This window comes from Dendrobates tinctorius, unplaced genomic scaffold (genome assembly GCF_039654945.1).
Source record: "Dendrobates tinctorius isolate UK_male_01 unplaced genomic scaffold, ASM3965494v1 ptg000160l, whole genome shotgun sequence".
Taxonomy (NCBI): domain Eukaryota; kingdom Metazoa; phylum Chordata; class Amphibia; order Anura; family Dendrobatidae; genus Dendrobates; species Dendrobates tinctorius.
In genome coordinates this window covers 1,388,077-1,414,107 of record NW_027361827.1, presented here as the reverse complement: position 1 = coordinate 1,414,107, position 26,031 = coordinate 1,388,077, and the positions used below count along the sequence as shown (strand labels likewise).

The 26,031-nt window shown below is 43.8% G+C and overlaps 1 protein-coding gene across 1 annotated transcript in view; it reads right to left on the bottom strand.

Moving 5' to 3' along the window:
* LOC141052408 (diacylglycerol kinase theta-like) overlaps nt 1-24,945 on the bottom strand; it is a 202,299-nt gene extending 177,354 nt beyond the window's left edge. The window contains exon 1 of the mRNA XM_073549637.1: nt 24,347-24,945. Coding sequence (XP_073405738.1) covers nt 24,347-24,629 — 283 coding nt within the window. The 5' untranslated portion in view covers nt 24,630-24,945. The remainder of the gene's footprint in view (nt 1-24,346) is intronic.
* Nucleotides 24,946-26,031: the final 1,086 nt, after the last annotated feature.

Below are 26,031 nucleotides of genomic sequence, written 5' to 3'. Positions count from 1 at the left end.
GAGATACCAGATTTATATCGAGTCTTATGTTTGGCTGCTGTCACACACTAAAAGACGCTTTTTATTGCAAAAAACACATCCCCATATTTTGATAGCTATTATTTTTCCATGTTTCAGCCAACAGTTAAGTGAGGTCTTGTTTTTTGCAGGATGAGTTGATGTTTTTATTGGTATCATTTTGGGCACATGACTTTTTTTTAATCACTTTCACTTGGGGCTGGCTTATGCTCAGATTGAGATCTCGGCACCACTATATTATTAACCCCTTTACTCCCAAGGGTGGTTTGCATGTTAATTCCCGGGCCAATTTTTACAATTCTGACCACTGTCCCTTTATGAGGTAATAACTCTGGAATGCTTCCATGGATCCCGGTGATTCTGACAATCTTTTCTCGTGACATATTGTACTTCATGTTAGTGGTAAAATTTCATTCACATAACTTGCGTTTATTTGTGAAAAAAAATGGAAATTTGGCGAAAATTTTGCAATTTTCCAACTTTCAATTTTTATGCTCTTAAATCACAGAGATATGGAACTCAAAAAAACATAATAAATAACATTTCCTATATGTTTACTTTACATCAGCACAATTTGGGAACCAAAATTTTTTTTGTTAGGAAGTTATAAGGATTAAAAGTTGACCAGCGATTTCTCATTTTTACAACACCATGTTATTTTTAGGGACCACATCACATTTGAAGTCACTTTGAGGGGTCTATATGATAGAAAATACCCAAAAGTAATGCCAGTCTAAAAACTGCACCCCTCAAGGTGCTCAAAACCACATTCAAGAAGTTTATTAGCCCTTCAGGTGCTTCACAGGAATTTTCTGTTTAAAAAAAAAAAAAAAATGAACATTTCACTTTCTTTCACAAAAAAAATTACTTCAGGTTCAATTTTTTTTATTTTACCAAGGGTATCAGGAGAAATTGGACTGGAAAAGTTATTGTGCAATTTATCCTGAGTACGCCGATACCTGATATGTGGGGGGGGAACCACTGTTTGGGCGCATGGCAGAGCTCGGAAGCGAGGGAGCGCCGTTTGACTTTTTCACAGCAAAATTGGCTGGAATTCAGATCAGATGCCATGTCTCGTTTGGAGAGCTCCTGATGTACCTAAACAGTGGAAACCCCCCACAAGTGACCCCATTTTGGAAAATAGACGCCCCAAGGAACTTATCTAGATATGTGGTGAGCACTTTGAACCACCAAGGGCTTCACAGAAGTTTATAACGTACAGCCGTACAATTAAAAAAAAAATCATATTTTTTCCACAAAAATGATCTTTTCACCCTCAATTTTTATTTTCCCAAGGGTAACAGGACCCCAAAAGATATTGTGCAATTTGTCCTGAGTACGCTGATACCCCATATATGGGGTAAACCACTATTTGGGCACATGGCAGAGCTCGGAAGGGAAGCAGCACCATTTAACTTTTTTGGCTGGAATTAAGATCGGATGCCACGTCGCGTTTGGAAAGCCCCTGATGTGCCAAAACAGTGGAAACCCCCCAATTCTAACTCCAACCCTAACCCTAACGGGAAAATGTAACTAAATAATTTTTTTTTTTATTTTAATTATTTTTCCCTAACTAAGGGGGTGATAACAGGGGGTTTGATTTACTATTTATGCCGGGTTTTTATGTTTGGCAGCTGTCATATGCTAAAAGACGCTTTTTATTGTAAAAATAGTTTATGCATCACCACATTTTGAGAGCTATAATTTTTCCATATTTTGACCCGAGTCATGTGAGGGCTTATTTTTTGAGTTGATGTTTTTATTGGTACCATTTTCGGGCACGTGACATTTTTTGATCGCTTTTTGGGACGCAGAATGAACAAAAACCAGCATTTCATGAATTTCTTTTGGGGGGTGCGTTTACATCATTCCGCATGCGGTAAAATTGATAAAGCGGTTTTATTCTTCGGGTCAGTACGGTTACAGCGATACCTCATTTATGTCGTTTTTTTATGCAATGAAAACAATTTTATATAAAAAATAATTATTTTGCATCGCTTTATTCTGCGAGCTATAACTTAATTTTTTTGCTGACGACGCTGTGTTGTGGCTCGTTTTTTGCGGGACAAGATGATGTTTTCAGCGGTACCATGGTTATTTATATGCGTCTTTTTGATCGCGCATTATTGCACTTTTTGTTCGGCGGTATGATAAATCATTTTTTGCTTCGTTTTTTATTTTTTAAGGGGTTCGCTAAAGGGGTTAACTAATGGGACAGTTTTATAGGGTGGGTCATTACTGACACGGCGATACCAAATATGTGGACTTCTGTTTTTTTTATTTTCCAAAAATGAATTTATTAGGGAATATTTTTTTTTTTTTAATTTATTTAGCGATTTTTTTTAAATTATTTTTACACTTTTCTTCTTTTTTTTATCTTTATTATAATGTCCCGGGGGGGGGGGGGGGGGGGGACATCACTGTCATGTGACAGATTGCTGATTTGTCACATTGCAGATCACCGATCTGTCACAGGCACTGCTGCAGGCTTCCTCATGCCTGCGCTCTGTGGGTAGTGAGGAAGCCAGCTCCCTGCAGGCCCCCGTCGCCATATTGGATCCGAGGACCTGCAGGGAGGGAGGCTCCTGCAGCAGCGCTGCACATTGCGCTGCTGCGGGGGTCTCAGGTAAGCACGGAGGGAGCCCCCTCCCTGCCGATGCTTCATTTAACTTCATTTGTCCTGCGCTGGAGTCATTAAAGGACGGGAGAAGAGGACATCATCGCATGAAGAAGGGAGGCGCCGGACAGGACAGCAACACCCATCGGACCGGACCGCCCACCTGTGAGTATAATATAACGTGTTTTTCTTCTCTTTCAGGTTACATCGGAGGCTTATCTACAGCATTACAGAATGCTGTAGATAAGCCCCCAATGTCTATGCCGGCAGCTGAAAGGCCAAAAAAAGGGTGACAGATTCCCTTTAAAGGGATCATTAGTCAGGGCAAATCCACTCAGCGCTCTGGTTCTGACCCAAGGCCTCTCTTAAAGGGATCCCCGGTATGGAATTTAGGGCAAATCCACTCAGCTCTCTGGTTCTGACCCAAGGCCTCTCTTAAAGGGATCTCCGGTATGGAAGTTATGGTAAATCCCTCAGCGCTCTGATTCTCACCCCAGGCTTCTATTAAAGGGATCATTGGTATGGAAGTCAGGACAAATCCACTCAGCGATCTGGTTGTGACGCCAGGCATCTCTTAAAAGGGATCCCCGGTATGGAAGTTAGGACCGTTCCACTAAGCACTCTGGTTCTGACACCAAGCTCTCTTAAAGGGATCCCCGGTATGGAAGTCAGGGCAATTGCCTTCAAATGCTCTGGTACTGACCCCAGGCTCCATTAAAGGGATCTCCTGTATGGAAGTTAGTGCAAATCCCTCAGCGCTCTGATTCTGACCCCAGGGTTCTATTAAAGGGATCATTGGTAGGCAAGTCAGGTCAGGGCAAATCCACTCAGCGCTCTGGTTCTGGCACCAGGCCTCTCTTAAAGGGATCCCCGGTATGGAAGTTAGGACCATTCTACTTAGTGCTCTGGTTCTGACCTCAGGCTGACGGAATGATGGGCGATATTAGTGGTAGTTGTCCGGTGGCTCTGGCTGACGAGATGATGTGGGATATTAAGCCATGTGCGGATCCGCAGCGTTTCAGGCTCTGCAGGTCAGCAGCAGATTTAGCTGCGCTGTACAGTACCATTGTTTTCAATGGTAAACTGAAAAACGCTGTGCACATGCTGCGGAAAAAAAATCCGCAGCATGTCAATTCTTTGTGTGGATTCCGCTGCGGTTTCACAACTTCTCCATTGTAGAGGTGTGAAATGGCAGGTCTAAACAGCAGGCTAATCTGCAGGTAATCCGTCTTTTGACCTGCGGATTTACCTGCGGATTTTCCCAAATCCGCAGCAACTAAACCTGCGTGTGCACATAGTCTTAGCGGTAGTAGTCCGGTGGTTCTGGCTAATGGGATAATGTGGGACATTAGGAGTAGTAGTCCGGTGGCTCTGGCTGATGGGACGATGTGGGATATTAGTGGTAGTAGTCCAGTAGCTCTGGCAGATGGGATGATGTGGGACATTATAGTGCATGTAGCTATGCAGAGTGGGCGGGGCTCTACACGCAGCTATATTTATATATATGGCTTAAGTGGGTGTATGCATGTATGTGTATGTCCGGGATTGGCATCCGCACCGTCGCAGCTATAAAATTTGGCAGTGTCACACGTCTGGACCCCGAGAGTGTCCTAGGCTATGTTGTGAGGTTAAATTTTAACCCCGCGCGTTCCAATTCACCAAACAATTTTGCCCCTATCTACATAATGGGGAAAAAGTGCGCGTATCAAGCCCCGCCCCTCATTATGTCACAATGGTTGCCATGGCGACGCTGATGTCATCATAGGTTGCAAGCCCCGCCGCTCGTTATGATGTCATAATGGTTGACTATGGGATGGAGGATGTGTGATGGGTATATGGGCACTGGACTATGGGATGGAGGATATGTATGACGGGTATATGGGCACGGGACTATGGGATGGAGGATGTGTGATGGGTATATGGGCACTGGCCTATGGGATGGAGGATATGTATGATGGGTATATGGGCATGGGACTATGGGATGGAGGATGTGTGATGGGTATATGGGCATTGGACTATGGGATGGAGGATATGTATGATGGGTATATGGGCACGGGACTATGGGATGGAGGATGTGTGATGGGTATATGGGCATGGGACTATGGGATGGAGGATATGTATGATGGGTATATGGGCACGGGCCTATGGGATCGTGGATATGTATGATGGGTATATGGGCACGGGACTATGGGATGGAGGATAATTATAATTTGCTATAACTAACCACAGTTAGTTACTATGCCCGCGCAGTGCCGGGCTCTTCAGCTACTATATATATATCATATATATATACACACACACTCACTGGCCACTTTATTAGGTACACCATGCTAGTAAGGGGTTGGACCCCCTTTTGCCTTCAGAACTGCCTCAATTCTTCGTGGCAGAGATTCAACAAGGTGCTGGAAGCATTCCTCAGAGATTTTGGACCATATTGACATGATGGCATCACACAGTTGGCGCAGATTTGTCGGCTGCACATCCCTGATGCGAATCTCCCGTTCCACCACATCCCAAAGATGCTCTATTGGATTGAGATCTGGTGACTGAGGAGGCCATTTGAGTACAGTGAACTCATTGTCATGTTCAAGAAACCAATCTGAGATGATTCGAGCTTTATGACATGGCGCATTATCCTGCTGAAAGTAGCCATCAGATGTTGGGTACATTGTGGTCATAAAGGGATGGACATGGTCAGCAACAATACTCAGGTAGGCTGTGGCGTTGCAACGATGCTCAATTGGTACCAAGGGGCCCAAAGAGTGCCCAGAAAAAATTCCCCACACCATGACACCACCACCACCAGCCTGAACCGTTGATACAAGGCAGGATGGATCCATGCTTTCATGTTGTTTACGCCAAATTCTGACCCTACCATCCGAATGTCGCAGCAGAAATCGAGACTCATCAGACCAGGCAACGTTTTTCCAATCTTCTACTGTCCAATTTCGATGAGCTTGTGCAAATTGTAGCCTCAGTTTCCTGTTCTTAGCTCAGAGGAGTGGTACCCAGTGTGGTCTTCTGCTGCTGTAGCCCATCTGCCTCAAAGTTCGACGCACTGTGCGTTCAGAGATGCTCTTCTGCCTACCTTGGTTGTAACGGGTGGCAATTTGAGTCACTGTTGCCATTCTATCAGCTCGAACCAGTCTGCCCATTCTCCTCTGACCTCTGGCATCAACATGGCATTTCCGGCCACAGAACTGCCGCTCACTGGATTTTTTTTCTTTTTCGGACCATTCTCTGTAAACCCTAGAGATGGTTGTGCGTGAAAATCCCAGTAGATCAGCAGTTTCTGAAATTCTCAGACCAGCCCTTCTGGCACCAACAATCATGCCACGTTCAAAGGCACTCAAATCACCTTTCTTCCCCATACTGATGCTCGGTTTGAACTGCAGGAGATTGTCTTGACCATGTCTACATGCCTAAATGCACTGAGTTGCCGCCATGTGATTGGCTGATTAGAAATTAAGTCTTAACACACAGTTGGACAGGTGTACCTAATAAAGTGGCCAGTGTGTGTGTGTGTATATATATATATATATATATATATATATATATATATATATATATACACACACACAGTGGGGAAAAAAAGTATTTAGTCAGTCAGCAATAGTGCAAGTTCCACCACTTAAAAAGATGAGAGGCGTCTGTAATTTACATCATAGGTAGACCTCAACTATGGGAGACAAGCTGAGAAAAAAAAAATCCAGAAAATCACATTGTCTGTTTTTTTTTTCATTTTATTTGCATATTATGGTGGAAAATAAGTATTTGGTCACAAACAAGCAATCAAGATTTCTGGCTCTCACAGACCTGTAACTCCTTCTTTAAGAGTCTCCTCTTTCCTCCACTCATTACCTGTAGTAATGGCACCTGTTTAAACTTGTTATCAGTATAAAAAGACACCTGTGCACACCCTCAAACAGTCTGACTCCAAACTCCACTATGGTGAAGACCAAAGAGCTGTCAAAGGACACCAGAAACAAAATTGTAGCCCTGCACCAGGCTGGGAAGACTGAATCTGCAATAGCCAACCAGCTTGGAGTGAAGAAATCAACTGTGGGAGCAATAATTAGAAAATGGAAGACATACAAGACCACTGATAATCTCCCTCGATCTGGTGCTCCACGCAAAATCCCACCCCGTGGGGTCAGAATGATCACAAGAAAGGTGAGCAAAAATCCCAGAACCACGCGGGGGGACCTAGTGAATGAACTGCAGAGAGCTGGGACCAATGTAACAAGGCCTACCATAAGTAACACACTACGCCACCATGGACTCAGATCCTGCAGTGCCAGACGTGTCCCACTGCTTAAGCCTGTACATGTCCGGGCCCGTCTGAAGTTTGCTAGAGAGCATTTGGATGATCCAGAGGAGTTTTGGGAGAATGTCCTATGGTCTGATGAAACCAAACTGGAACTGTTTGGTAGAAACACAACTTGTCGTGTTTGGAGGAAAAAGAATACTGAGTTGCATCCATCAAACACCATACCTACTGTAAAGCATGGTGGTGGAAACATCATGCTTTGGGGCTGTTTCTCTGCAAAGGGGCCAGGACGACTGATCCGGGTACATGAAAGAATGAATGGGGCCATGTATCGTGAGTGCAAACCTCCTTCCATCAGCAAGGGCATTGAAGATGAAACGTGGCTGGGTCTTTCAACATGACAATGATCCAAAGCACACCGCCAGGGCAACGAAGGAGTGGCTTCGTAAGAAGCATTTCAAGGTCCTGGAGTGGCCTAGCCAGTCTCCAGATCTCAACCCTATAGAAAACCTTTGGAGGGAGTTGAAAGTCCGTGTTGCCAAGCGAAAAGCCAAAAACATCACTGCTCTAGAGGAGACCTGCATGGAGGAATGGGCCAACATACCAACAACAGTGTGTGGCAACCTTGTGAAGACTTACAGAAAACGTTTGACCTCTGTCATTGCCAACAAAGGATATATCACAAAGTATTGAGATGAAATTTTGTTTCTGACCAAATACTTATTTTCCACCATAATATGCAAATAAAATGAAAAAAAAACAGACAATGTGATTTTTGTGATTTTTCTGGATTTTTTTTTCTCAGTTTGTCTCCCATAGTTGAGGTCTACCTATGATGTAAATTACAGACGCCTCTCATCTTTTTAAGTGGTGGAACTTGCACTATTGCTGACTGACCAAATACTTTTTTCCCCACTGTATATATATATATATTCGTTATAATTTGTTATAACTAACCATAGTTAGTTACTATGCCTTGGCAGAGCCGGGCTCTTCAGCTAGTGGTTTATAACCGTCAGTTACTGACATAAACCCCTTAGATCATGCACAGCGTATGGTCTAAGGGGCTCACCGCAGCCAGGTGACCAGGGAGGCAGTGGGTGTCGAGCGTCAGCTATGATATTAGCTCAAAGTACGGCGGCAATCGAGCGCTCACAGCTCCTGTCTGCGCAAAATCGCCAGAAAGTACCCAGTACGTCCAAGGTTGAGAAGGGTTTAATTGCCCTTTTTATTTTATTTTTTTTTTCTCTTTTGTGTTGACACAAAATTAGTTTTTATTTAAAAGAAAAGACATTTGAAGGAATTAGCAGTAAAAATATGGTCTGGCCGCACCATACTTAATAGCTTGCTAAATTCGAAATAACACAAGATTCTGTTTTCTACTACGGTATATGCAGTATGTGTGCATCTCAAATTGCTCAAGAAACTGTGTATATATCCTGTATAATCCTTTGCAATTAGCGGTCACACTCACTAGAAAAGGAAGACATTTTAGAGAGTGTGAGAAAGGTCACAGATGCCAAACACAATGTAAAAGGGTAAGAATTCAACGGCTAGAGCAAATACTTCTCTGTATCTGCCACTAGATTAAAGCCATCCCACAGAAGTCATCTTGCACTACAATAACCCAAGTGTGTTATTGGAAATGTGTTAGATGCTGCACAACTACCCTCATCTTTCCATAATCACCGTAGGCTTCCTTTAGACAACTGTGATTTTCCTTGTTTTTTTTTCAGATTTTACTCAGTAATTGGTCAGTTTGTTTCATTACCGTTTCAACAGCGACTTTCATGGAGAAAAATTAATTTGCAAAGCATCTTCTATCCATTGCAATGTTAAAAATGGACAGCACCTCGATGGCAATGTGTGCCAATGTGGCCTGGCACCCCCCAGGCTAAAAACCAGCCCCAGAAATGGCACATCTTATACATGCACCAATTTTGGCACTTAGCCTCGCTCTTCCCACTTGCCTTGTAGCGATGGCAAGCAGGGTAATATTTGTGGGGTTGATGACACCTTTGTGTTGTCTGGTGACATCAAGCCCATGGCTTAGTAATGGAGAAGCGTCAATAAGACACCTATCCACTACTTATCCTATAGTTATATGATAGATAAAGACACAGCCAGAATAAAGTCCTTTATTTGAAATAATCACAGACTCCTTTATTGAATCTTAATTAACCATACTTACTGCATTACCTAATCTCTGAATCTCTCAATCTCCTGCAACAAAAATAAAATAATAAACCAACATAAATTCTCCCTGTCAGATGTAGTCCATTTAATGAGTGTGCCACAGGATCTCACGTGTAAAACAATCACATCAGGAGATGTGACTGCTCTACTCGGCCTCCGGAGATACATTGACAGGAGGTAATCGCTCCTGCAGTGCATCACTCGGAGTTCGTGCTCTCACGGCACTGCTGCGTGAGAATTTTCTCATGCAGCGGTGCCGCAAGTGACAGCATGAACTTCGATGAACTCTTACGGCGGCGCAGTGATACACTGCGCATGGATTACATCCTGTCAGTGTATCACTGGAGGCTGGGTAGAGCAGTCACATCTCCCGATGTGACTGTTCTACACGAGATCGTCGTGGGACGCTCGTTATTAAATGAACTAAGGTGGATAGGTAAGAATATGTTGGTTTATTATTTTATTTTTGTTGCAGGAGATCGAGGGCATCGGAGATTAGGTGTTTGGTGAATATGAATGTTTTTTTTTTGTTTTACAATTGAACACAGCCTCCAGATGATGGGACTACTGCAGACACATGCACATATTCTCCGCTCACACATTCTCTGCCTACACACTCTTCCTCCTTCCTTTCTGCAGAGTTTTTGGCACACAAATCTGTAGCAAATCCACAGACCTTTTTATACCTGCGGTTTGGCTGCGGATTTGACTGACTCAAGGTAAGTCGATGGGTGCAGAAACGCTGCAGACTCGCAAAAGAGAATTGAAATGCTGTGGAAAATAAAACGCTGCGAATCAGTGCAGAATTTTCCACAGCATGTGCACACCAATTCTGGATTCCCATTAATATTGCTTGCGCAATCCTTTGCGGATGTGGTGCAATTCCGCACGGGAAAAAAACACTTTGGATCTGCAACAAATCCGCGTTTGCACAAAGCCTAAGGCTTCACAGGCCCTTAAAACTGGAATGAGACCCAGGAGACTTTCCGACGATGTGGGGTCCCATACCCTTATTTTTCAGCGCCGTTAAAAAGCTTATGAGCGGTTAAGTACCTGACAATTTTCTTCATTTTTATAAAAATATACTCCAAGAACCACAACATTTTTTTCTGTCAATATATCTTCATTTCTTTTTTGTGGGACAATCAATGACCCCATGCTGGGGTACATAACATTTATTAGATTTTAATTTTTTTTTTTCTTGATCAGGGAAAGAAAGAAGACATCATTTACACAAACATTTTGTCTTAGGGTTCCGTCACACCAAACGATGTACCAGCAATCCTGACAACTATACGACCTGGTCAGGATCGCTGGTGCATCGCTGCATGATTGCTGGTGAGCTGCCAAACAGGGAGACACACCAGCGATCAGGACCAGCGAGAACGCTGGTATCCAAGGTAAATATCGGGTAACTAAGCGCGCGCGTCGCTTAGTTACCGGCTGTGTACCTTGGATACCAGCGTGCTCGCGCTGAGAGCTGGTATCTAAGGTAAATATCGGGTAACTAAGCGCGCGCGTCACTTAGTTACCCGCTGTTTACTTTGGATAACAGCTCCCAGCGCGAGCACGCTGGTATCCAAGGTACACAGCAGGTAATTAAGCACCGCACACACTTAGTTACCCGATATTTACCTTGGATACCAACTCCCAGCGTCTGCTTTCAGTGCTGGGAGCTCGCTGATCGATGGTCTCCCGCTGCCACACGTGATGCGTGCTGGCCAGCGGGAGACCAACGATCAAAAAATGGCCCAGGACATTCCTGCACGATCAGCGATACCCGGCGGGGGGGGGGGGGGGGGTTCGGTCGCTGATATGTGCCACACACAGCAATCTCGCTATGTGTGATGGGCCCCTTAAAGTCAGCACAGAATGACTGGTCAAACTAAATCCTGTCACTCAGTGCATCATGATGGGGTCAATGATTTATATACATATTCCCACCTGTTTGTTTTCCCTAAGTCTCCACCCCCCTTCTTTGATTGACACTTCTGGCTTCATAGAGCTAGAAAAGGGCAGAGATAGATGGAAAACAAGCAAATGGGAAGGTTTATAAAGGATTGCCTCTACCATGAAGCACCGAGCGCCTGCACTTGGTTTGAACAGTCGTTCTGTGCTGACAGTCCCTTTAAGTTTTACAGCTTTCACTGTGCGGTATAAAGGACACGGTAACAACTCTGTGGGTCAGTACGATTACAATAATACCACGGTTACATATTTATATAGTGCTTTAGTCACATAAAACCCTCACAAAAAAAAAGCTTTTTATTTTTCAGACACTGCAGATATGCGAGGGCTCATTTTTTGTGAAATTCGCAACCACTTTCATCAATATGGAGTACATTTTCTATAGTGTTCATCTTGGAGATTAAACAATGCATTCATTTTATAGTGTTTAGACACCTGGTCATATGTGAACTTTTTAACTTATTTTTCATATTTTTAACCAGCCATTGACTGAAGTAAATCAAAGGGTTTAAAGTAATGGGATCAGAGTTATTGTAATTTTGGCAGTCGTGGCAGAAGTTGGAATGTGTAAGCTCAGCTCATTATGACTGAAATGACAGGACCCACAAGATCAACATGAGAAGAAAACATTATAAAATAGATATGGTCAATCTAAATTTTATGTCACTAATGAACATGCTTTCATTTTTTGTACATTAACCCGTTCTCTGGATAGGGATTAATTTGAATAGGGAGATACAAGGGAAAACAAACATGTAGTTTTAAAGGCTGAGATCACTGCAGCAAGCCATACTGTTTAGAGATGCACCACAAAGACCACATGTGCCATGCATGTTTTATTTTCAACATTCTATATTACTGCCAGTGTATTCCACTCATGGTCACCGGCTGCCTGATTTCCACTATAGTATTTCATTTATACCCGGGAAAATAATAAAGATTTATGGGAAGTGACTGGTCCTCTTTAAAGACAGGAATTTCTTACTTGGACACTAAAGCGTTTCCTGAGACCTAGTCATAGTAATTATTATAAATGTAAAGGAATTGAAGAGCCACCAATAACATGAAGATGAGCTGTCCGGCATCACAGACGCTGTTGATAGGGAATGTGCTATTTTTGTGCTATTATATCAACAAATATGAACAGCTGGAAGCGACAATCTCCACTGCAAAGTACACATGGTTAGATCAGCACAAGCCAACCATGCTGATTTTCATCTGTACACTCCAAGTATGGGCGTGGGGTCGTATTATGGCTGCATACATGCTGTGACAGGGTCACTGGGACAGTGTATGAGGGGGATATGTGTCACTGTGCATAATGGCGTCAGTGATGTGAAACCAGAGTATTTTCCTCCAGCACACTACATGTTGTGAAGGTTAAGTTAAAGTTGCATACATGGGCTGGTTTTATGTGGGCATCCATAGAGTGGGTGGGAAGATATCCACCATATCTCCACCTGCAGAGCCGGCACAGCTGTGTGTTGACAGGACCTGTGTGATGTCATGGTCATGTGATCAGTCACATGGTCTGGGTTTAAATAGCTGGGCTTAAGAAGCAGTCGGGTGGTGTTGTAGTTTGCAGAGGAAAGACTCAAAACGGTGGCTCCAGGTCGAGCTGAAGACACATGGTGGTCTGAGCAGGCGAATCCCTCAGACATATGGACTTATACATTATCTTTTTGTGTTGCCATTATGCCAGTAAGGCCAGACAATAGCGAGAAACTTGCATGAGGCTCGCGCCTCAATACCCGGCACTGCCGCTGGCCCTCGGACCAGGGCACTCAGCTGCATAGAAATACATGCAGCTGAGCGCTCCGGTTCAGAGTGCCGGCGGCAGTGCCGGGCATTGAGGCGCAAGACTCGTGCGAGTTTCTCGCAAGTGTGACACTGGCCTAATGCCGCATTTACTTTGCTTAACCCCACTATGATTTATGCTGTTCCACAATAGACCAGCAGGTGATTTACTAAAAGAAGCGTTCCTGTGACTACCTTTGTAAGCAGCTAAGTGAGTCAACCCCTCACAATGCTTTATCGCTAAGGTACGCACAAACATCTTTCCCCTGCTAACAATATGCTTACACCAATGACAGCATGCTGAGGCTGTGCGGCTCATCCATGTTCTTGGCTTAATGACAAATGGGGACACTTTCTTCCGTTTTGCATCTGTTTTTGTTTTTAGAGTTCTAAATTCCGTTAACAGATGACCACGCATTAAGATGTCTCCCAAAGACCAATGTAATATTTAATATAAAAAAAATATCCAGTTGCTATTCATTTCTTTTTTACAGACAAAAAAAAAAAAAAAAAGGTAGTTTGACTGTTTTTGACCCAGCTGGTATGACATTTTATGACACTTGGATCCTATACGTGAATATATTATTTCCGCTTTTCTGATCCAAACACAAATAACTACTGGACATGTAAAACAGCCTCTGTTTTCAGTTTAGATACTTTGAAACAGAAAAAAAAAATATTGGTATAGCTTACCGAGTGCAGAAAGTATTTGTGCTACGATCATTGTAAAGGATTATTCAGAAGAAACACACTAAAATTCCTCGGGAAAAACTACAATTAAATCCACTTGTAAAACGTTTGGGACCAGATAAGGCCTGTTTCACACATCCGTTTGTCACCATCAGTCAAAATCCGCCGATTTGCAAAAAAAAAAAAGGATCCGCCATTTATCTTGGCGGATCCGTTTTTTCCCCATTGACTTTCATTATCGGCGGATTTTGACTGAGGATCACATCCATTGCATCCGTATTTCTGCGGATCCGCCAAAATTTTGGCGTCCGCTGAGATCATCAAATGGACAATGCAACATTTTTTTGTTGTCCGGATCCGTATTTTCCTCTTTTGCTACTTGTTTAACCCTAAATCCAATCTGGCTACTGGATAAAAAATCTCTCTCTCTCTCCTCCACTCACCGCCCGAGAGCTCGCCTCCACTCACCGCCTCATTGCCCGAGATCTCGCCTCTCCACTCACCGCGACATCGCCTGAGACCTCGCCTCCTCTGCCCGCTACATCGCCCGGTAGTCATTTTTTCATTTCAGCCGCAGTTCCTTTAAAATTCCGAAATCGGTGGATCCTGGCGCACCAACGGTCCGGTGGCTCCCGTTGGTGTTTCATCGCCCACGGATCCGTTATCCGCCATTTTAGCAGCTGCCAACGCACAGGAAAAATGTAAGTGTGAAACAGGCCTTAATAATTTGCGGTGGAAGGGTTTTGTTTGAAATTTTTTGGCGCTAAATTCTTCAAGATTGCCTTGAATGTTTTTTACAACTTGTTGTTAGCCAAAAGTTGCTAATTTTGCAAAAAACGCCAAAAATTGTGCTAAAATGCTGGCACACTAAATATAGTGAGCATATGTAAAATAGACGTAAAAAAAAGCTGCGACTAGAGTAATGAATTGGGTGAAAGCAAAAAAAGAAAAAAAAATACAAAAAACAAGGACAAAGGCATGATGAATCAGAGCCTGAAGATTTTAAAGCTACAGTGCTCAGCAAAAATTAGAACACTCCCCCTTTGAAAAGTGAGATTTAGTTGCCTAGTCACGCCCCTCCAGGGTAAGCCTGGCCCGTGGCACAGTGGGTCCACACACCACATTACAGAAAGGTTAATAATATAACTTTCATTACAAAAGTCTTCAGATTTACTCAAATTAGTTATGCAAAAATGAATACACCCTATGTCAAAAACTACTACATCTAGTATTTTATTTGACCGCCATGATTTTGAAGTACCGCACCAAGTCTTTAGGCATGGACATAAGTTGGTGACATATTGCAACATGTACTTTGTCCATTCTTCAAGAACGACTTCTTTTATAGGCTGGATGTAGAGTGATGAGCAAAGTATTTCTTCAGAATTCTCCATAGGTTTTCAATCGCATTCAAATCAGGAGACATACTAGGCCACTGTATCACTTTCACCCTGTGCACATTTGCCATGAGCACAGAGTGATGCTAGCATCTTCTATTTCAATATAGAGCAGTTCATCTGTTAATCCATGATCCCATCAATGAAAAGTAGCTTCCTAATACCAGCAGCACTCATGTAGCCCCATAACAGGACACTGCCACCAATAGGTTTCACTTTAGACACCATACATTTTTCTTTGTACTCCTCACCTTTGTCACACCATATTGTTTTGAAGCCATTTTTTATTGATAGCGATGCCCTTGCCTGGTTGTTACAAATCTCTCTCTCTGTAGGGCTGATTTCAAATTCAACTTGGGCCTCATTCAGCCATTGGTATTGCACTTACATGTTGTTACAGTTTGTTTTTTGTTATCCATCTATAGTGCTACTCGCAAGTCCTTGTTTTTACACAAACTGTGTGTCCGTGCAAAACATAAAGGAGGAAAGTCTGTTTTCCAGTCGCACAGATGAAAAGAGCCAATACTTATCTATAATAAAACATGCAAGAGGAATGAGGGAAGAGTCAGCTCACCAGTAGAAATAAACAAATTTGTTCAGGTTCCCTCTTTTTCGGCAAGCTATAGCGCTTGCCGAATAAGCTACAGAGAGAACACAGCTTCCTGGATATTCTGAGAAAGGTCATGAATCAGCTCAGAACTACACAGGAGGACCCAGTCAATGACCTGAAAAAAATCTGTGACCACAGTCTCAAATATTACCGTAAGTAGCACACTGCACCGTCATGGATTAAAATCCTGCAGGGTACGCAAGGTCCAGGATGGTTTAAAGTTCGCCAATGAACATCTAGATCAGGGTTTCTCAACTCCAGTCCTCAAAACTCACTAACAGGTTGTTTTCAGGATATCCTTAGCATTGCACAGGTGATAATTTCATCACCTGCTCAAGTATTAATTCCATCACCTATGCAATTCTAAAGAAATCCTGAAAACATGACCTGTTGGTGGGTCTTGAGGACTGGAGTTGAGAAACAGTGATCTAGATGATCCAGAGGAGGCATGGGAGAAGGTCAGTTGAGCCCAAAACAGAACTTTTTGGTGTCAACTCTACTCACCGTGTTTGGAGGAAGAAGAAGGACGAGTATAACCCCAAGAACACCGACCAACTGTGAAGCATGGTAGGGGAAATATACTGTGGGGATGCATTTCTGCAAAGGGGACAAAACCATGGGGTCATGTATCGTGAGATTTTGGCCAACAACCATCCTTCCCTCAGTTAGTGCATTGAAGATTGGTCGTGACTAGCTCTTCCAGCAGAACAATGACCTAAAACTCACAGCCAGGGAAGCTAAAGAGTGGCTCCGTAAGAAGAATTTCAAGGTCCTGGAGTGGCATAATAGAAAATATTTGGAGGGAGTTGAAATGTTGCCCAGCGACAGCCCCAGCACCTGAAAGATCTGGAAAAGATCTGTATGGAGGAGTGGGCCAAAATCCCTGCTTCAGAATGGTCAAACTTGGTTAAGCACTGCAGTAAACGTCTGACCTCTAATTGCAAACACAGGTTTCTGTACCAAATATTAAGTTCTGTCTTTCTTTTGTATCAAATACTTCCAGTATGTCATGCAATAAAAAGCAAATGAATTATTTAAAAATCATACACTGATTTTCTGGATTTTTTTTAAGATTCTCTCTCTCAGAGTTGAAGGGTACCTACGAGAAAAATTACATCCCTCTCCATTGTTTGTAGGTGGGAAAACTTGCAAGATGCAATATAGCCGCACTGAACCAACGCATTTCGGAGTGAAACCTTACGCACGTTTCTCTATCTATGGGTCAGAGAAAAACACGTATAGCACATAAAGTTGTGGCCAAAAGTATTGACACCCCTGCAATTTTGTCAGATAATACTCAGTTTCTTCCTGAAAATGATTGCAAACACAAATTCTTTGGTATTATCTTCATTTAATTTGTCTTAAATGAAAAAAAACACAAAAGAGAATGAAGCAAAAAGCAAAACATTGATCATTTCACACAAAACTCCAAAAATGGGCCAGATAAATGTATTGGCACCCTCAGCCTAATACTTGGTTGCACAACCTTTAGCCAAAATAACTGCGACCAACCGCTTCCAGTAACCATCAATGAGTTTCTTACAATGCTCTACTGGAATTTTAGACCATTCTTCTTTGGCACACTGCTCCAGGTCCCTGATATTAGAAGGGTGCCTTCTCCAAACTGACATTTTTAGATCTCTCTACAGGTGTTCTATGGGATTCAGGTCTGGTCTCATTGCTGGCCACCTTAGAAGTCTCCAGTGCTTTCTCTCAAACCATTTTCTAGTGCTTTTTGAAGTGCGTTTTGGGTCATTGTCCTGCTGGAAGACCCGTGATCTCTGAGGGAGACCCAGCTTTCTCACACTGGGCCCTACATTATGCTGCAAAATTTGTTGGTAGTCTTCAGAATTCATAATGCCATGCACACGGTCAAGCAGTCCAGTGCCAGAGGCAGCAAAGCAACCCAAAAACATGAGGGAACCTCCACCATGTTTGACTGCAGGGGCCGTGTTTTTTTCTTTGAATGCCTCTTTTTTTCTCCTGTAAACTCTATGTTGATGCCTTTGCCCAAAAAGCTCTACTTTTGTCTCATCTGACCAGAGAACATTCTTCCAAAACGTTTTAGGCTTTTTCAGGTAAGTTTTGGCAAACTCCAGCCTGGCTTTTTTATGTCTCGGGGTAAGAAGTGGGGTCTTCCTGGGTCTCCTACCATACAGTCCTTTTTCAGACACCGATGGATAGTACGGGTTGACAATGTTGTACCCTCGGACTGCAGGGCAGCTTGAACTTGTTTGGATGTTAGTCGAGGTTCTTTATCCAACATCCGCACAATCTTGCATTGAAATCTCTTGTCAATTTTTCTTTTCCGTCCACATCTAGGGAGGTTAGCCACAGTGCCCTGGGCTTTAAACTTCTTGATGACACTGCGCACGGTAGACACAGGAACATTCAGGTCTTTGGAGATGGACTTATAGCCTTGAGATTTCTCATGCTTCCTCACAATTTGGTTTCTCAAGTCCTCAGACAGTTCTTTGGTCTTCTTTCTTTTCTCCATGCTCAATGTGGTACACACAAGGACACAGGACAGAGGTTGAGTCAACTTTAATCCATGTCAACTGGCTGCAAGTGTGATTTAGTTATTGCCAACACCTGTTAGGTACCACAGGTAAGTTACAGGTGCTGTTAATTACACAAATTAGAGAAGCATCACATGATTTTTCAAACAGTGCCAAAACTTTTGTCCACCCTCTTTTTTTTTATGTTTGGTGTGGAATTACCGTATATCCAATTTGGCTTTAGGACAATTCTTTTTGTGTTTTTTCATTTAAGACAAATTAAATGAAGATAATAATACCAAAGAATTTGTGTTTGCAATAATATTCAGGGAGAAACTGAGTATTATGTGACAAAATTGCAGGGGTGTCAATACTTTTGGCCACTCATGTACATGGCATTTTTTAAACAATAATAAATTAATGGTAAAAAATGACACTTCGATGAAGCACTGATGCAAAACACTGATGAAAGGGTACCAATTTTTTCACATACTCGTTTAAAAGATCATCTGTCAGTAGGAGCAACCTTCCTAAGTTGTCTATACACGGGGCATGCAGGTCGCAGGAAGCTGACTAAAATGATCTCTCAATATCTGCGATCTGATGTCTTATTCCGGAAACATCCACTTTTTTCTTATGTAAATGAGCTGTTCCAGTTTATGGGCCGGAAACTGATCTCCCCGAGAATCTACCTTCAGCTTATTTTAAATAAAAGGAGGAGTTACCAGTGTGATGTGTAATGTCCACTCTCTGCTCTCCTGATCTCACTGCAGAGTTGTGTGTCATTATACCCTGACATCTCCAGGTTCCTCGCAACTTCCATCTCACAGGCAGACAGGGTTGCAATACAGCAGAGCTCAAAGAACTGTAGCAAAAGTGTTCGTAAGGAGACAAAGTTCAATTCTATGCTACTATTGTACTGCGTCTGTTAGGTTTCACATTAGGAATGCCCCATTTCATTTAAAGCAGTGTTCCCCAACTCCGGTCCTCAAGAGCCAACTACAGGTCATGTTTTCAGGATTTCTTTAGTATTGCCCAGGTGATAATTGCATCACCTGGACAGCCAAGAATTCCATAACTTGTGCAATACTAAGGAAATCCTGAAAGCATGACGTGTGTGGCTCTTGAGGACCGGAGTTGGGGACCACGGATTTAAAGTAAGCTCTGGAGGCAGATTCTCATGCAGATCAATGTCCGGCCCATAGATTGCAACAGCTCATTTAAATTTACAATAAACATGTATTTTTCTGGAATAAGACATGAGATCGTAGCTATCAAGGTATCACTTTATTCAGCTTGCTATGATCAACATGCCTATATAGACTGCTTAGTATGCGTGTCCCTACTGACAGATTTCATTTAAACACAGATGTGATGAGGCCTTATGCTTCTGTGCGCACTCTACTCCCGTACAGTATCCTGCCTAATCAATTTTATTTTATCCTTTCTACAGCAGTACAGCTGCCAATGTGGTTTTCCATCATCAGCTGGTTTTAGCAGAGCTCAACTCTCCTGCCTTCCTCCACAACAGCAAAATATAATCATCTGTATCAACAAAGCAGTATTTGCAGTTTACCATCACTGCAGCAGACAAAAAAACAAAAGCACAGCTTCACTAATCACTGCCCCTATACACAGAGCCCCATTCTGTAGTATCTCTCTCCTCTCAGCCCCTGCCCCTATACACAGAGCCCCATTCTGTAGTATCTCTCTCCTCTCAGCCCCTGCCCCTATACACAGAGCCCCATTCTGTAGTATCTCTCTTCTCTCAGCCCCTGTATATAGCCCATCTCTGCAGTACCTCTCTTAGTTACCAGCACTCTGTTCCAAGTATAAGATCCTGCACCACAATGAAGGATATTCCACCCCTTTCAGTAAAATCAACACTCATAGTAAGGATCCGTTCTAGATACAGAAAAGCTTTACTGGCAAGATGTTAAATGAGGTACTGCATCGACCATGAGCTGGGACTACTACAAGACTGTTAAAATGGCACCTTAAGTGTGAACAGGGCCTGTATTTAGAGGGGTGGGGAGTGATATATGCAAAATGAGGCAGATTTAAAAATTGGTTAAAAGCCTCAATTTTGTGAATATTCTTTAACTCCTGGACCGATGCTGCTCATCCCCCTGATCCCTGTCCCTTGCCAGTCTCATAACTTAAATAATGTCACATGACTGCTATAGTAAATGAGTGGTCAGGATTAAACGGCCATTCTGGCGCGGCATTTTAAACCAATTACACCAGCCACATAAGGTGTAAGATCTATTTAATTGTGAACAGTTTGTTTTGAGAAATCAGGTCAGATCTACTCTAAGCGATTCTCACATTCTGGAAGCTTGACTCATCTGAACTGTTTTTATTACTACGTTGCCGTGTTTCCATTTAGACCAGCTAGGGCACAATCATTGGCAAACCAAAGAAGCTAATCAATGAAAACCTGGTTCACAAATCATTCGCCAAGCACTCCCTGGTAGGCATCAGCAGAGGAATCCCAGAAAGAATGGGTTGTGACATACGCACTGTGGAGATTAACACTGCCATAGATTATTAGATGATTCAACCTCATTATTTTCGTAGGATATTACACTGGACGGCAGGAATCATTCTACTGTAATATTCTGGGCATTATTTCTGGCATACTGTAATTTTCTCCATGGTAATACTCACGTATTACTCACCATGGGAGTTCTCACTAGAATTTTATAGGTTTCTATGAATAATTTCTCCATACAGTGGCCATTTTCAGTGACACACTCCTAATTGCGTGGCAACATTAGTGCATACTTAAGCCTGATGAAATTAAAGTTTTACTACCAAGCCCCAGCCCTCCATTGTAGACATAATCCAGCCATGGCAGCCTGCCAAGCCATGGCCATTGTGCGCCCAAAAAGCATGTATACTCTCTACCCGCCAGCTCAGTCTTCTGTGCCCATACAGGGTTACGGTTAAGCACATGGCTTAACAGAAGCTGAAGCCCAATATTTGTTCACTGCAAAGACAACAATATTCTGGAGCTGAATAATGCTGCATTCAATTGCACAGGATGAAAAATTAATCAGCGTACAGGGCTACAGCTGATCAGATCCAATCACACACATCTTTGTGGTTCCATAAGGCTAGCAGTACTTTTAGCCTGGGTTCAAAGATTACGTATGCAGTGTGGGTTTTTTTGCTGCAACTTTCCAAAATTGTGGCCAACAAAATTGGCAAAAATGACATGTGGTTTTCACAAATGAACGTAGGGCACAAATAAGTTCATGTGGAACCAGTTTAGCACCCAAAGCAATCCGCATAATTTGAAGAACATTATGACACACAGGGATATTTCTTTGGGATGACAACAGGAAAATTGTCCATGTCCATTTTTCACTACAAACAGAAATTGAGAAAGAGGATACCTGAGAAGCACCTATGATCCATGTGCAGAATGTTAACACAGAAGAATCCATGATTTGTGGAAGGCCACCGAGTATCAGCTGCACATGGACAAAACACAGCAGGTGATATCTAGTTTGCTAAAGTGATTGGCACTGCTCACTTCCACATCGGGAGGCAAGGATGTTACACCAGCAGATAATTGCCAGGACACATCCACATGTCCTAGCCACATCATTTTGCTGGTAAAACTCCTAATACCCACACAACTGTGCCAACATACCATTAGAAAAACCCCAAAAGGGTGGCAGCTATGAATTAGAGGTCAAACGCCCACAATCATTAAGGCCTCTTTCACATATCAGTGTCTTCACTGTGGGGACAGTTTACACACGTATCGGAGACACTGACACATGTAGACCCGTTCAAATGAATGGGTCTGTGCACATATCTGTGTTTTCTCATGTACTGTGTGTCCGTGTGCGCCACACGTCGACTTGTCTGTTTTTGTGCATCTGCACAGATCACACGGACCCATACAAGTCAATGGGTCCATGTAAACAAGTACTGCACACGGATGGCGTCCTTGTGCGTTTTTAAAGTCATAGGGTTCAAATTGAATCAAATTGTTTCAATACACAGACAGAACACGGATGCCACAAGGATGGTACACACATACAGAACACGGATGTAACAAACGGACACATATCTCCGGTACCGTTTTTTCTGGTACCGGAAATATCAGGACATGTGAAACCGGCCCAATCTATGGCATGTTCTAGCACTATTCAAGATGAGAATACTGTTTGAAGGTGTCATCTGAGATCAAGCAAAATTGGGTAGTGCTGTCAAATAACAAAATTAGTATTAGTAACCTGTTGAACCTCCTGCGCTGACTCTCTGCTGAAACCCACCAGTCTATATACAGGGCTGGAGTTACAACCTCCAGTATGTCACCAGCCCAATGTCAAATTCAGATGTCCGTGAAATATGGTCAACATACGGACAGTGATGCAAAGGCAACAGATCTCCATACCTGAAGGCAACAGTTCATATATGCCCATAAGGTTATGAAGTTTGGATTACGAGATCCACGACCGGTCCATGCAAGAACCGTGTTTCATGGACATCTGAATTTGCCCTTAACGGTCTTGGGCTCTCCAGCTTAACATCAGGATTGAGGTCAGCAGTGACTACAGTTGTCATGTGTTCTAGACGAGACATCACAACTGAAGCCATATCCATAAAGACCTGCGGAGAGTCGGCTAGGGCTCCACCAGAAAAGTAATGGACATTTTTGGTTATTTTACAAGCTTTGTCCTAATTCTGCCCAATCACACCAGGCGGATTGTGCACCAGGAGTGTGCAGTAACGAACTGCAAGTGAATTAGGTTTTACAAAAAAGTGACCGAGCAAATGGCTGCGATCTCACAAATGAGCTCAGGCGGCTGCCTAGCAACAGGCAGAGGTGACTGCTCCGTTTCCGCACGCTCCAGTGGAAATCCAGTGTGGTCACCTCCGCTAAAGAATAATGGTGTGCAGGTAGCATTGATCATCTTACCATCAAGGGCAGTTTACAGTTTGGGGGGGAAAGATGGCCATTGCCAGGCATCCTAGGGTAAGAATACTGCCGATGCACCTTGCATTGTTGCTAGATACAATTCAATATATAGATTCTGCATAAAATTATGTGCCCCGTTTCTCGTGAACATGAACATGGAGCACAACTAGTCAATGTGCCCGTCTGCGAATAAATGTTGTTTAAAGGGACGAGTTTTCCTTTGGCATGACCCCATTATCGTCCTTTATGAACGAGTAAATATATCAAGTGTTGATCACACTGAACAGAGCACTCTAGCAGATAAGCGCTGCCGCAATATGAGTTACCACATTGTTTTACTGCCATCGATTACCTCCAAAACAAACAAGACTGCACGTGAACATGAAGTGGGAAGACCGTTGTGAGAGCTGAGTAATCCTGTATGACAGATATGAATTAGCCAGATTGCAATCATCCAGCCACTACTCCCTGGGAACATGTGTTCACAAGATCAGATCACACAGATCCAGCCGGGCTGACAGCATCTCACGAGCTGGGGGCATGCGGCAGGCACCGGCCCATGGTATCACAGTAGATGCGTCACACAGCATTGAATACTATCCCACTGATGCCATGATATTACATTAGATTAGCAAATCTGACTTAGATTTGTCTCCTGTTGCTTATATAGCACTAGCACATTACACAGCGCAATACAGATGATCATAGGGTAACCAGCAGCCCATGTTCAAAGTGTTTCATTTTCTCTCAAATATTCTTCTAATAACTAATATAACTAGGAAGTCAAAATATTGGAATACACTCAAACAATAAAAGCCAGCACACATCTAGAACACGGCAACCCTACTGTCGTGGGGTTGATGTAACTAATTAGGGCTAGTGATGCGCCATTTATGGAGGGCAAAATGGCGCACTCAGAAGATCAGCAACTCCAACAACTATTTGCAACACAAGCGGCGATAAAAGGGAGCGTTGTCCTACTAATGAGCAGGATTTGTCACCCTACAATAATCACTGACTATGGCATGAACCCCACATTTTCCACTTGACGGCCACACACGCTGGCCAGTTGGATGATTTCGGCAGGCTCGGAGGACCACCTAGTGTACGTAGGGGGTCAGGGGTGGAAATGATGGAGCACCTGCCCACTCCAGGTGTGCGCCAGGTAGTCACTAGCCTGCCCTTATCTCTATATACCTACTGTATACCTAGGGCAGCATGCCAGGGCTTCTCCATGCCACAGCACGTAGTCCTCTGTGCCCCCACTGAAATACCACTGTGCCCACCCCTCAGCATTACCTGTGTGAGCCGCACACCAGCACCATGCCCCTGTGCCACGTCCTTACCTTCGCACTGGTAGCCGCCCAGCCCCCAGATGAAATCCGTGCAGTGGTGGCAGAAGGTGGGCTTGGTGAGAGTGACTTTCCTGAAGCTGTGCCCAGGGGCTGCAGCCTGCCTGGGGGTCTGGTGCTTGCTGCCAGGTGAAGAGGGGCTCAGCTTCTGCTGCTGAGGGGGCGTCCTGCTCCTGCCACCCCCAAGCTTGGGACTAGAAGATGGGCTGCTGCTGTTGCTTCCTCCTCCACGGTGGCCCAGATTTCCAAACCTGGCTCTGGCTCCGTCTGCAGCCATCTCTCCCTCTCACAGACAGGGAGGAGGGCCCAAGACACGCGAGGCAGACAACGAAGCGAGGACAAGGGGGATCCTGGCACAGGGTCTGACGGCGCTTAGTCCACAGGGGGCAGCTGAGACAACATGTCTGCTCCTCAGCAGAGAGCGCGGCTTGTGAGGAGGACTGCTCCGGGCTGAGGGCAGGCGCCGCCCACTACCGGGTGTCACGGAGGACTTCTGTGCCCGAGCGTCAGCGTGGAGAGTCATTCCCACACCTACAGCCCCACACACACGTCCCCTCAGCGAAGGAGAATGCCATTACTTCAGCTGCAACTGAAAGCAGCACAGTGGGGACGGCGCTACAGTGTGTCCTGGGCAAGGAGAACCGCTGGATGTATTCCAGACACATACCCGTGTAGTACAGACACATACCCGTGTGTTACAGACACATACCCGTGTGTTACAGACACATACCCGTGTGTTACAGACACATACCCGTGTATTACAGACACATACCCGTGTGTTACAGACACATACCCGTGTAGTACAGACATATACCCGTGTGTTACAGACACATACCCGTGTGTTACAGACACATACCCGTGTGTTACAGACACATACCCGTGTGTTACAGACACATACCCGTGTATTACAGACACATACCCGTGTGTTACAGACACATACCCGTGTGTTACAGAAATATATCCGTGTGTTACAGACATATATCCGTGTGTTACAGACACATACCCGTGTAGTACAGACATATACCCGTGTGTTACAGACACATGCCCGTGTGTTACAGACACATACCCGTGTGTTACAGACACATACCCGTGTGTTACAGACACATACCCGTGTGTTACAGACATATATCCGTGTGTTACAGACACATACCCGTGTAGTACAGACACATACCCGTGTGTTACAGACACATACCCGTGTGTTACAGACACATACCCGTGTGTTACAGGCACATACCCGTGTATTACAGACACATACCCGTGTGTTACAGACACATACCCGTGTGTTACAGAAATATATCCGTGTGTTACAGACATATATCCGTGTGTTACAGACACATACCCGTGTAGTACAGACACATACCCGTGTGTTACAGACACATACCCGTGTGTTACAGACACATACCCGTGTGTTACAGACACATACCCGTGTGTTACAGACACATACCCGTGTATTACAGACACATACCCGTGTGTTACAGACACATACCCGTGTAGTACAGACATATACCCGTGTGTTACAGACACATACCCGTGTGTTACAGACACATACCCGTGTGTTACAGACACATACCCGTGTATTACAGACACATACCCGTGTGTTACAGACACATACCCGTGTGTTACAGAAATATATCCGTGTGTTACAGACATATATCCGTGTGTTACAGACACATACCCGT